The sequence below is a fragment of the Octodon degus genome, unplaced genomic scaffold (genome assembly GCF_000260255.1).
Source record: "Octodon degus isolate 3935 unplaced genomic scaffold, OctDeg1.0 scaffold00164, whole genome shotgun sequence".
Classification (NCBI taxonomy): Eukaryota; Metazoa; Chordata; class Mammalia; order Rodentia; family Octodontidae; genus Octodon; species Octodon degus.
The window spans coordinates 452,985-467,104 of NW_004524740.1; the positions used below are offsets into that span (position 1 = coordinate 452,985).

Genomic DNA, 14,120 nt, shown 5'->3' on the forward strand with positions numbered 1-14,120 from the left:
TGTGGTGCTGGGGGATTGAACCGCGGTCCCTGTGCTTTGCTAAGCTTGTTCTAAGTAGGTGCTTTAGACCACTGAGCCATCTCACCAGCCCCAGTCTAATGATTTTACTAGAATTTTGTCAATATTGACTGTTGTTGGTCAGTTTTGCCTGAAAGAAGGTGTCATTTCAATTCATACATTGAAGTCTTTGTAGGAAAGTTTTCAGCATTTATGTTTAGATTTTTTTTTCAGATTATTTTGATTTTATTCTTTCGTCTTTCACATTATGCACTTACTGACTCTTGTTTAGCTATATTTCACATGTACAATTTTTCTGTCTAGCCTTTTAAAAAATATCACCACCACCGCCATCTTCATTTTTTGATATTGAACTCACACATTTGCACTTAGCAGCCTCCCCAACCCCCATTTTTTTAGACAGATTCTGGCTGAGTTTCCCAGGCTGTCTCCAACTTGTGAGTCTCAGGATCACTTCCTTATTACATTTTGGTATGGTAAGGGATAATTTACCTAAGAAAAGAAAGGTATTTCTTGAGTCATTCTGACAGCTGAAAAATAAAAATACTATTTATATGAATTCTTTAATTTTATAAACATTATCATCTTGTCTTCAGATAAAACAAACTGATAATAAAGTGTAAATTTCATATCATCATTTCTAGCCCATTTCTCCATTTCTGCTCCACTTGTGAAGCTTTTATGTTTCTTAGACTATCCACCGTCCATCATGGTTGTTGTCTTTTATATATTATCAGGCTCGGGCTACATTTCCAGTCTTTTTACCATTCGTGCATTGTTATGAAATGGGCACTCCTCAAGAATTTGAAATGGTGACTACTCGTTTTCCTTGGTTCTAGAAAGTAGCCGTATTTACACCTACAACTTGTCCTACTTATTTAGAAAGCATAAGCCAGTCATGCTCTATTTAGATTAGCTCTTTCCGGTGATTGTGTCCTGTTTAAGTGAACAAATAAGAAAAATGAAACTTAGGACTAAACAATCTTCTGGACTGATGAGACAGGTTGTCAAGCTATTAAAATACCCATTTATTGTACTTTACAGAGTGGAAAGTCTTAAGTCTTCTTTTGCAAGGATTATCTAAGAAAAGAGGTGTGTGTGTATATGTGTGTGTGTGTTCCTGGGGGATGAATCCAGAGCCTTTATACTGAGCTGCATGACCCATCCTTTTTAATTTTTTTATTTTGAGATAGGGTTTTACTAAGTTCCCTAGACTGGGCTCAAACTTGCAGTCCTACTGCCTCTGCCTCCCAGAGTGCTAGGATTACAAGAGTACCCCGCTATGTCTGAAGGATGGATTTTACCAGTGTTCATCAAACCTGTGTTTCTTCAGTGGCTTGGTAAATTGAAGAAACTTTCAAAATCATATCGAAACATTTCTGTTATTATGAATATTATATCCTTTCCTCAAAGCAACTTAATGGAATACGGAGGTAATAATGTGACCATTGTTAGGGCAAGTAGGAATTGAAAACCTTGCTTCCTGCCATTCCTTCCATATAATTTTCTTGAAAAGCGTTTCCTTAAAATGAAATAAAAGTCTACTGAAACCCAAAATGTAGCCAAATCCTGACTCATTAATCTTTGATTTTTTTCATTCTCTTTCCTAGCTTTGGTGTCATCCCAAGTGCTCCTCTGGCCATCCATACACCACTAATGCCAAACCAAAGCATTGATGTCTCCCTGCCTCTCAACACCTTGGGCCCGGTTATGAAGATGGAGCCTCTGAATAACCTGCAGGTCAGTTTTACTTCATGTGGGTAGTATTTGTCACTACCATGCTATATTGTATTTGTAGTAGTTTGTTTTGGGACCAGAGAGATGGTTCAGTAGAATAAGGGCTTCCCTGGCAAGCACAGGTGCCTAAGTTCAATCCCAGGTTACCCCCCCCCCAAAAAAAAAAGTAGTGGTATGTTTTCCATTGCTATACCATAGTACCTGAGGGTGGGTGCTTCAGAGAGAAAAGAGGCTTATTTTGCTCATAGATTTTAGATGTTCCAGAGCTTGGTGCAGACTTTTGCTTGATTCTGCAGAGAATCTGTGTGGCTCATTTACATGGCAGGAGCATGTGTGGTACAGAAAGCTCATAATGGTAAGACAGGAAGCCAGAGTGCAGGGAAGGGCTGATCTTGCTCCTTTGATAACAGCTTACTTTCACAAGAACTATATGAGGTCCCACAAGAACAGTGTCCTCCAAGGGCAGTACCCCCAATAATTTAATTATCTCCCATTAGACCATTTAGCTACCTCAGTACCAACACAAAAGCCTCTCTGTCTTTGTTATGTTAGAGCTGGTCTCTGGATTCACACAGAGAATTCACATAAAGTCATGCATTCACACAGAAAATTGCTCTTTTTATTCAGTAAGCATTTAGAAGTGTTTTTAAGTTCTTATTTACAGATTTTTTTTTCCTTAAGACTTTCATAGAAAAGTTTAAAGGTAATTTATATAAGAATACATTTGAGGGAAATTTATATGCTGGTTTCTTTGAAACACTGGGTTATTTAGATTTAAATGCCCCTGTCAGCACGTAACTGTAATAAGTGAAACAACATGTTAGAGGAACTAAGGCACCACTTTATCAGATCTTCAAATGCCTGTTAATTTTGAAAATGCTGAATTTTTTTTTTTTTTAAATGCATTTAGGACAGGGTCTACAGGGCCTCACTACATGCATCAGACTCGTAGTGGTTCTCTTGTTTTCAGCCTTCGAAGTGCTGGGATTACAGGCCGTACCACCACATCCAGTCTCAATCAGTGTCTCAGCGTACCCCAGGGCGGGGCCAAGGCCTGGGGATCGAACCCCCATCCCCTGCTGAGCTATTTGGTCGGCCCTTATTGGATTTTTTTAAATGCTTAGGTATTAGCTTAGAGTTTTATCCAATTTTCTTTTTTCTTTTTCTTTTTCTTTTTTTTATGTATTTAGCACAAGGTGGACAGGGTCTCACTACACAGATCACAACTCGTAGTGATCCTCCTGTTTTCAGCCTCCCGAGCATTGGGATTACAGGCATGCGCCATCACACCCAGTCTCAGTCTCAGTGAGCCCCAGGGATGAGGCCAGCACAACATGCTGGGGATGAAACTCCAGTCCCTGCGCCTGCCTAAGCAGGCACTTCAATCCACTAAGCCATCTGGCCAGCCCTCCAGTTTTCATCAGTCTCGAATTCTTTTTGAAAACAGCAAGTTTTTAACTACAACATGAAACAGACTGGTAATCATAAGTTGAAGTTGTAATGCCCTGGAGGAATATGGTTACAGGTGTAGACCCTAGAGGTGGTTTTAATGCTTAAAGGACACAAGAGAGAACTGAAAGTGGGGAACTGAGAAAATGGTTCTGACAGCCAGAGAAGTGACAAGAACATTCCTCTCTGAGCAGAATTCTGTGTGGTCTCTGGTAAGAAAACCTCCCATGTGCCACACATGAATACGAGTCCTGTAGTCCATATGTGTGTGAGCCGTGTAAATGCGACAGTCTTCCAATCAGTAAGTCATGTGCAGTTGGTTCAGGGCTGGTGAAACCCAGGGTGGCAGAAAAAAATGGAAAATAAAATGTTAACAACTAAAATCTGGAACTCTGAAGTTTAAAAAAAAAAATCTCCACTGAAAATAAGCTCATAGTTTAGCAACAAGAGGGGAAACTGCACTGTGGGGGGCAGTGAAAAGACATACCAAAGTGGAAGGTTTGAATGCCCCTGTCACATATCTGTGATCCCACTTCTACCCAGAAACAAGGTGATAAGGCAGTTTGAACAAGATTATGAAATATATTTTAATGAGAAATATCAACCCTCCACTTTCTAGTCAGAACAGGTGGGAATGTATTGCTCAGTCTTCTAGAAATACCACTCTAAGGTTCTTATACCAATGGTGAGATAGCAACAGTAAAATTACTTGGAGCTAAAACTAAATGTTCTGAGTAAATACCAGTACACCGGGTTTGTTTATCTGCTCATTAGCTTATTGTCACAGTAGATGACTGCTGCTGTTTTCAGCAAAGGGAAAAAGGATTTAGGCAGTAGACAAGTGAGTCACAATTTAAGTTGGCTTAGCAAGAAGACTAAAACAAAGATTACTATGCACATAGTGTTAGCTGTTACTATGATAGCAGTGTGAGGGGCTTTTCCAGCCCAAGATCATAAAATAACTAACCCAAATATATATGTGTTCTCTTTTCTTGAAATCTAACCTTCCTCCCATTGACCCACAGAACCTTAAGCCTAGTTAGTATGTCAGCATGCATGCAAGAATGCTTTGCTTCAGCAGTAGGAGAGGGAATTTGGGTCACAGAAACCAGGGCAAATTTTCTGCTTTTATAAGGAAAGGATAGATATTCCTCATTCGCTGACCTGTTTAATGACAGGTTGGAATTATGATCCGTCTTTACAGTTCTGTATATCTTGTTTATAGAACCTCAGTGTCTTTATTTTTATACAGTGCACCTTGTTTATGCAATACTGTAATTTTTGCCGATTATACTATACTGTATAATACTACAGTTTTATGTTCTACTATACATTGTTCTATACAGTGCTGAATGTAAGAGTTATGCAAAGTCATCAAATTGGAGTTTCCTTTGACCATTTTCTTGTTCTGAATATTGTAACGCACATACTATATATAATTCCTCATTTGTTACCAATCCATTTAGCAGCCTAGTTGCAATAATGTAACACAGTCATTAAATGAGGAATCTCTTCAATAAATACTAGATTACTTTCCTATTTGCACATCTATTTCACTGAGTCCCAGTAGGAACACTCCTAAAAGAAGTTGGATCTTAGCCCAAACTCTTCTCTCAGCTGAAACTAATGCTAGCTTTTGATGAGTAAGTACTTAGCGTCCACCTTCCATTGTGCTCTTACCCCTATATGAATAAGAATCAAAACTAATCCCAACCAGTTCATACCATCTAGATCTAGATAAAGCCAGGTAAAGATTTTTCTAGCATTTAAACATATTTGCGTAATGTTTAGATTCAAGAGCTAAAGTAAGAAAATTAGTACTTTCCTAATGCTTTTATTAGACTATAAAATCAAAAAGAAAATAAAATACTTGCGAGTTGAAAAAACGAAGTTTTGAATGCTATGTGAGCTTTTGCTGTTTTGGCTAATTTTCTGTCAACGTGTAGAAACAAATCAGCTGTCAAATTATAATACTGATAAAAGAAATTTTTCATTAAAATGCTTATTACACAGGGTGTGGTAGAAGTCTGAGGCAGGAGGATCACAAGTTCAAAGCCAGCCTGGGCAACTTAGTAAGACCCTGTCTCCAAAAAAGGACTGGGGTAGAAGTCAGGGACAGATTCCCCTGGTTCAGTCCTTAGTGTTGTGCAGCAAAGAGCCATTCATTGAACTTACTGGCTTATAGACTATAATACTATTTAAAGGTTAAAGATATCATTTCTTCCTAAAATGTGGGCTACAGTATACTTCAGTGACAGAGTCATATACTTACTAGGGATTTGAACCTAGACAAAAATGTTTTTGCCATAGTGATATTAGTTGTACAAGCCTTTTGGGGGTTGGGCATGGAGTTCAGTGGCAGAGAATACATGATGATCTGAGTTTGATGCTGGGCACCATCTGAATAAATCGCCTTTGTGTGGCATGGTGGTGCATACCTATCATCCCAGCACTTGGGAGATTGAGTCAGGAGGGTTCCCGTGAGTTCGAGGACAGCCTGGACTATGTAGTAAGTTTGAGCTGCATAGCCATAGCAAGACTCTGTCTCAAAAATGCAGAAAAAACACCTTTGTAAATCCAACTTATGAATATTATACAGAGTAAAGTCAAGTTTGTCTCCATTGGGAACCTTTCTTAAATGTTTTTTGTTTTTTTGTTTTTTTGTTTTTTTTGCGGAACCAGGGATTAAACTCAGGCCCTTGTGCTTGCCAGGCAAGCATTTATTCTGCTGAGCCATCTCACTGGCCCCTCTTTCTTAAATCTTTTATATCATACAGTTAAATTTCTGAAACAGTTTATTCCCTGTATTTAAAAAACAACAACAACAACAATTTCCAGATGAATTTTTCCCTACATGAATTAAAAATGATTGATGATGTATTTCCATTGTTAGTTGCTCAGAAGCATTTCTTCAGTATACTTTTTTTAAAAAAATGATTATTTTGAGACAAGTTCTTGCTAGTTGCCCAGGCTGGGCTTGAACTTGAGATCCTCCTACTTCAGCCTTCCAGCGTGCCAGCATTACAGGTCTACAGTCAGCTCTGATATATTGTTAATTTGACATTTGGCGAGTGACTGCTCTTCAAGTCAGTGTTTACAAGAAGACTGTGGATTTAGGACATATTATGTGTTCAGCCATGGGGTGGTGCCCCACAGTCTCTGCATAGACACCATGAAATTGCCGCAACTACTCAACTTGCTCTTTCTTTCGCTGAGCTGTATACTCTCAAAGGAAAATTGATAGCCTCTTTCTTTTAAGTTAATATTTATCAGAGCTGCAAAAGCAGTTTAAAAAGTCAGCTAGCTCTACAATAAAAAAAAAAAAAAAAAAAAAAACTATACATGCACCTAGCCTTCTCTTTCTAACATGGCCCCAATTTCTTTGTTCACAGAGGCAATCTTTTGCTTATTTTAGTTTATTCTTTTGATATTTAGCCCTGTCTAAATAACTTGTAATTTTCTTAAATTCACTGGTGTCGAATGTTTGCAATATTATGAATAATGAATATTCTTTTTTTCTTTTTTTGGGGGGGGGTGGGGCCTGGGCTGGCGCAGCATGTGGTGCTGGGAATCGAACTGCAGTCCCTGAGCTTTGCCTAAGCTTGCCTAAACAGGCGCTTTAGACCACTGAGCTATCTCACTGGCCCAATAATGAATACTCTTCAAAGCTGAGCCATATAATAAGATGCAATTTTCCCCCATATAATAGTTTGTAAATAACTGGAATCTGGAATTTCCATTTGTTGGTGTTCCTAAGTGTAATTCAGTCCCAAATTCTGTAGAGAACTGACCCTTGAAAATATTGTCACTTTCCCTTTCTTAAAGTTTGTTCTGCAGTCTTTAAACCTGCACCAGTGTGAAATGATTTTCTTTCTTTTTTTTTGAACTGTTTCCTTGAATACCTGAAACAGCTATCATCTTAGAATGGTTTCCCTTTATCACCACCTTGAGGATTCATTCTCTTCATTTCTCTCCTGAATTGGATCTCCTATTGTATTTTTTTTTCTTGGTTTACTCCCTTATTTTAATGAAATACATCTCCTAGTAGTTTCCTGAGAACAGAAAAATAAAATTTTTGAGATATCATTCCTTTTAGTCTCCTTTGTTATTTTGTCTTCACGTTTTTTTGATGGTTTTTGTATAATAAAATTCTAGATTGCAAATCATTTTTAACTAGTCTGAAGCCATTCTGAATCTTCAAACTTTTCTGTGCCGTTTCTTTTTCAATAGAAGTTTGTATAGTCTACCCATTTTCATAGCCTTACTCCCATGTTATTTTGAAAAAAATCTCAGATATTAATATCACTCATCTGTACATATTTCAGATATGTTTAGGTTATGTTTTAGGTTGAGAATAACTCAGAAATACCTCATTTGATCATAGGCGAGGTTTGGAATGTGAATGTGAATGTAAAGTTAGGAGGTAGGCCCTGGTTGGAAGGGGTAGGTCGCTGAAGGCTTGATCTAGAAGTGTTTCTCTCCTTTCTTGAGCTCCTCCCTTCACTCTTGTAGGTCACAGTGACCTGAGCAGTTTCCTTAGACCAGGTCCTTCCATTGTACCTTTTATGCTTTGGGAGCTTCTGACCATGGACTGAAAACAAAAAACAAGCTTTTCCTCCTTTAAGTTGTAAATGTGGGGTATTTTGTCTCACTGACAAAGAAAGCGACTAAGACAACATCTTTGAAGCAGATTGATTTAAAAAAAAAAAAAAAAGTAGCCACAATAACTATTCTTATACCTTAAAAAATTACCAAAATGGTTTCTCTTATCTGAGAAAACAAATTATATAAATTGGGATAGAAGGCTAGAGAATCTCTTGCAAACAATGTGGGTAAATGCACTTAATCTACTACCCTTGAAACTATATCTGGTGTGTTTTTAAATGCTATCTACTTTATCCTCTTCAAAAGAATTAATTTTTGTTTTTCATGTAAGAGCTGGAGAGGATGACAGTCACCAGGTAGTACATAGCAATATGAATGGGACAGAGAACCTAGGACTCTTCTTTTTTTTTTTTTTTTTTTTTTTTTTTTTTTTTCCTCCTTCTCTTTCTTGCTTTCTTATTGGGAAGGAAGGTGGTTGCTGGGAATTGAGCCCAGGGCTTTCCACAATCTAGGCAAGCTACATCCCCACCCCCAGCCTTCTTTCTGTTAATACTCTTCCCCTCCATGTAATACTAGAGGTGCTACCAGGCCTAAACCTTTGAAAATTACGTGGTGTTATTGATAATGCGAGTGTTACAGCTCCAAAGATTTTGTTGCTGTCATATCTTTTTTTGTCTTTATGAGTTCATGACTTAAAATTGTTTTATTCTTCAATTATGTCAGAATTTCTTTCAAAAAAAGGGAAACATTTAAATGTGATTTTCAGTCTACTAGTATCTTCTTTAAAATTCTTTCTTCTATACTACTATATAAAAGAACCTAGAGGTGAACCTATGGATAAAGAATTGGCCTTTTCTTGATTATAGTTTTTGTCATCTTTATCTCATTTTTGTCTTTAAACCTCATATAAAAACTTTTGAGTAAAGGTCTAAATGTTAATTAGGGAAAAGAAATAGGCATCTCTTTGTTTTTTTCTTTTAATATCTCTTCTAGAATAAGACAATATTTATCAGTTCTGTTCATTTAATCTTTGAATATTTAAGCCAGTGAGTACTGAAGACACTAGCTACAAAGGATATAACTTTCAATCTTGTTTATTGATGTTTTAAGATCTTTGTCTACCTAAAAGGTCTTTTGCAAATATATGGCCTTGAGAAAATTCTGCCCTGCTACGCCTACTCCGCAGCCCCAGCCTGCGAGACAGTCAGTTACAGATGGTGCTTGTCTTTTATAGTTCAGGTCTTACATATGTCCATTCTTGCCCAGAAAACCCATAGCTGCAGCTATTGTACCAGAAAAAAACTGGTAAATGTTTCCAAGCTGAAGACGTTTTCCAAGCTCTGTCAAGTGAAGCAAACCAGTTTGGCACTTGCTGACTTCTCCAGGCTGTTGTGCACTTCAAGCAAGTTTAGCATTAAAAACTCTTTTGGTCTTCAGAGTCCATAGTTGAGCACTGCAGACTCTGAGTGCTTGTATAGAACCACAATGCTGCTTGTATACACTTGGGTCCCTAACACTGGCTATTATAGGAACTATACAGATTCTCAGCTCAGGATATGCTGCAGATAATCCCGGTGGACTTGGCAAGCAGTATGGAGGGAAATGGGATCTGAATTGTGAAAGAGTGAAACATTTTTCTACCAAAGAAAAGAGATATTTTCTGTTTCAAGTTTGATGTCTGCTTCATGTCACATCAGCACTGTACTACATATCCTGGGAAATTTAGGTGTCTTATATATTAATGCATTTTATCCTTTTTGTCAAAATGACTGACTGGGGATGTAACTCAGAGCTAAAGCATTTACCTAGCATAGCTAGACCCTGAGTTCAATCCCTAGCCTGTCAGAAATAAAAGGATAGGGGCTGGTGAGATGGCTCAGTGGTCTAAAGCACCTACTTAGAACAAACTAAGCTAAGCAAAAGCACAGCGACCACGGTTCAATCCCCAGCACCACATGCCAGCCAGCCCCGCCCCCTGGTGGGCTGAACTGGCCACACACACACACAAAATAAATTAATCAATTAATTTTAAAAAAATAAGTTGGCATTAAAAAAAAAGAAATAAAAGGATAACAGGAATTTTACTAAGCATTCTTTGGCCTTTCTACAATCAGTGCTTAACTACTGCTCTCTGGACTCTTTTAGAAAGCTGTTTATTGATAGCAAGTTCTCTGACTACGCATAAGCAGTAGGTAAGAGCCATGTGCTCTGATGGATCAGAAATCTATCCTCAGTGGCAGGAAGCCATTATTTCTGAATCCCAGAATTCAGTTCTCAAAAAAAAAAAAAAAATTCAGTTCTCAAAACACCAAACCAGTTCCTAAAGGGCCTGTGAGATGACATTACTTGAGGAACAGTAAAGCCCACACTGGAATCCCAGGCAAAGGGATAAAGACTTTTTACAAAACAGCTTTTAAGTATTAATGAAAGTGATTTGTGGACTGTCATTGATTAATATCACAGCCATCATTTTATCCTGATTATAAAGTTAGGAATTTATAGAGAATAAACCATGTGGGTGTGATGGTATGCTCCTGCCATCCCAGCACTCTGGGAGGCTGAGGCAGGAGGACCACAAGTTCAAACCTATCTTGTGCAATTTAGTGAGACCTTATCTCAAAGCAGAATATAACAAAAGAAAAGAGAAAGGGTAGAATGGAATGGATAGGATGGGAAAGGAAGAGAGGAGAAGGGAACAAAAGGGAAGAGAGGAGCTGGAGAGATAGCTCAGTTGAATAAGCACTTGCCTGACAAGCTCAAGGGCCTGAGTTCAATCCCCAGCTCTGCCAAAAAAAAAAAAAAAAAAAAGGGAAGAGAATGAGCCTTGAGTTTCTAGTTTGTTAAATGATTAGACATAGCTATTAACCATGTACGGTTATGCTTTAGGGGATTTTGAACTTGTAACACAAAATAGGACTCTTGCCTGGCAAGCTTGAATTCCTGAGTTCCATTCCCAGTATCAAAAGCAAACAAACAAAATAGATCCCTGTTCCTGTTATGCTGATAATCTTTACATAAAACCTTGGGTACATTATAGGTTAGAACTGAAAAGAACTCAGTGAGATTTCTCTGAGCTGTTTTGAAGACCATTTGGCAATCATATCTTTCTTTTATTTCTTAGGCTTTGCTATAACATCCTTTTTTGAGATAGAAAAATAATTTACTCACAATGTTTTATGTAGCTAGGGCCGGCCAAATAGCTCAGTGGATTAAAGTGCCTACAAGCAGGTGTAAGGGCCAGGGGTTCAATCCCCAGGCCTGCCATGCCGGCCTCGCCCCGGGGCGCACTGAGATGTCAATTGAGACTGGGCGTGGTGGCATGTGCCTATAATCCCAGCTCTTGGAATGCTCTTGGTAAATAGGAGAATCACAAGTCCAACCTAGTAGTGAGACCCTAAACACTCTGTAGACCCTTCCCAAAAATACCAATAATCAATAAATAAATAAATAAATTTTTATGTAGGGATTATACAAGTGTCATAGTATACAGTTCATAAATCTTGAAAATAAACTTTTGGATGTAGCTCAGTGGTAGAAAACTTGAAAAGCTTTGATTCTTATGTGAATATTCACATGTCCACAATGCAAAATCTTTAATAATTTTAAAGGATGACTTTTAATGTTGTCTGCTTCAAAACTGATCTGTTTTTAGTAGAATTTGCCTTATATTGGCAGTGATTAATGTTTTGGTGTCTAAATGAATACTTACAGGGAACTACTATGTCAAATAGGCTACTCTGTATTCATAAAACTCTTACTAGGTAGTTAGATTTTTTAATTAGAACATATCTTCCTTTAGGTTCATTTATGTTCTATTTGTAGGTTCTAGTTCTACGTGTTAGCATTTTTGAGAATGTTTTGTTTTGAGTCAAAGCACCCAAGGCCTGAAAATCACTCAGACAGACCTACAATGTGAATGTCCTCAGCCTGAAAGACCCATTAAATTATCGATGGTTATTTCCCTTTTATTCCACTTTAGGAAAGTCTAAAGGCATTTGTATAGGTACCAGTCTTCTTATGGTATTTAAGAAGAAAAACCATTGGGCCCGGGGAGATAGCTCAGTAGAAAAAGCACTTGCCTGGCAAGCGCAGGGTCTGAGTTCAATCCCTGGTACCACAAAAAAAAAAAAAAAAAGAAGAAGAAGAAGAAAAAAAAAAAATTCAAATTAAGGATGCTGGTAAATATAAGTAGAATCAATCTTAGTTTGGAAACTAAGAAAAACAGTATCTAATCACTTCTGAAAGGTGTGTGAGTGAATAGTGGTCCTTTGCTTGTGGCATTCTTAGTTTCCAGGAACCACTGAAGGAATTAGAGGACAAATACACAAGATACAAATGCTCAGAACTCTTGGTTCCATTGTTCACACTGTGCTCCTGTCCCTTCTGTGTGTGACCTGCCTCCCTCCTGGTCTACCCAGAGACAGTCTATGCTCAGTGACCTGCCCATCTGTCCAGGCATTTAGACAGCCCCATTTCCTCCTTTGCCCATGTGAGGTTGTACAGTGTACTAGACATAGCTCTAAATTCATTTTATTTGCAACTTGCTTCTAAGTACTTTTAAGACTTCCACTATTACTAAGAACTGTGCCTCTATTGAGTTTTCACTAACAACATATTAAACTGACTTGTGGAATATCACTTTACCTGATAATTTACTAATCTTGCCTGGGCTATCTTGTGATTCAGTACAGTGTGTATTAAAAGTGTTTTAAAGTTTAACAAGGAGCCCTACACAGCATACAACTGTGTAAGATTCTCCTGCCCCATTCTAGAATATTAACATAGTCTTTCTGAGATGTGACAACTCCAACCAGGTATGTACACATAGCTGTCATTTGAGAGGAAAAGAGAGACTGAAGCTGTTATGCTAGGATTTTAGAGTTTGAGGGGCTTGTCAGCTAGGCTGAAAGGCCTATGAAATTATCAGTGACTGTGTATAGCAACTGAAACTAGGATGCTAGCGGAAGGGAAACTGGAGGATTGAAGTAAAGGTTTCTGTGTAGTACTGGTTTGGTCAGTGTACCATTGTCTTAATTTTCTTGTTGCTGAGACAAAATGCCCAACACACAAAGTTAAAGGAGAAGAGGTTTATTTGGCTCACAGTTTGTAGAAGTTTCAGGCCCTTGTTGGCTGGCTCCAACACAGGGTGGCATGGCAGAGGGGCATTGCAGAGCAGGCAGGCAGAAAGAAGGCGGCAAGCCACAAGCAGCAAGCTAGCACACTCTTTTCTGTCCCTTGTGTCTTACCCTGCCTACCTACCCCAGGGCTGACACCCAGGCTGAGACCACCTCAATCCTACCAAGAACTATACTAAACCAGACAGTGGACTAACTTAGTAATTACACACTTTAGATCCAGACACATCTGAAAAGTCCCAACTATACTGCATGAAGCTTTTGGGGGACACCTAGACCCAAGCTGTATAACAAATATCATAGATGGATATATATATATTGGCAAAAAGAGGTCATATAATACATTCACTGTAAGTTTGTTTATTTTGCCTAACATGTAAAACTTCTTTAAAAATAAGCTTCCTGGAGCAGGAACAGAAGTATTGTACCTGGCTTTATTTTTCCCTTGACCCTTGATTCTCTGCAGGGCAGCTTCCAGTAATACAAGAATAGTCCTCTTAGAGTTGTGAAATTTGTTGTAACTCTTGGCTGTGCCACTGCCCTGCTTCCCTCAGTCTTACCTCACCAACCTGGAAGAACTGAGGTTAATAGTGTCCTACGTGGAAAAGGCAAAAGTCCCAGTAGTGGTCTGTAAAATCTTATCTGACCTAGCCCTGCCCTGTCTCTCCCCTGACTCAATGAATCCGTCTGCTATTCTTCCCTTCACTGTTACCATGTTGGCCTTGAGTACATTGCCATCTCAGAAACTTCAAATTTTTCCTTGTCTGAAATGTGCCTCCCACCCCACTTGCCTATCTGCATGGCTTCCTCACTTCCTGTGGGTCTTTGCTAAAGTGATGCTTTTTAGTAAGGTCTAATTGTACTCCCAGGATACCCAGTCCCTCTTACTCATGTGTTTTCTCCTCCAGTACTTTTCACATTTTGAATAGTATTTAGCTTACTATTCATCGTTTGTGCCTGTCACTCTAGAGCAAACCCAAAAAGGGCAGCAGTTTTTTTTTCATTGCTATCTCCCCATACCTAGAATAATGGCACGCATATAATAGGTGATTAATAAATATTTGTTGAATGTACTTTCTGTTTTCATTTATGGAAATGCTTAATCTCATTCTCTCCACATCTCTCTTTTTTTTTTTTAATTTTATTTATTTATTTATTTATGAGAGAGAGAGAGAG

The 14,120-nt window shown here is 38.3% G+C and overlaps 1 protein-coding gene across 1 annotated transcript in view; it reads left to right on the plus strand.

Annotated features, from left to right (window-relative positions):
- Positions 1 to 14,120, plus strand: part of Ap2b1 (adaptor related protein complex 2 beta 1 subunit) — a 124,247-nt gene that overhangs the window by 86,154 nt on the left and 23,973 nt on the right. The window contains exon 17 of the mRNA XM_023703155.1: positions 1,629 to 1,758. Within this exon, the coding sequence (XP_023558923.1) occupies positions 1,629 to 1,758 (130 nt within the window). The remainder of the gene's footprint in view (positions 1 to 1,628; positions 1,759 to 14,120) is intronic.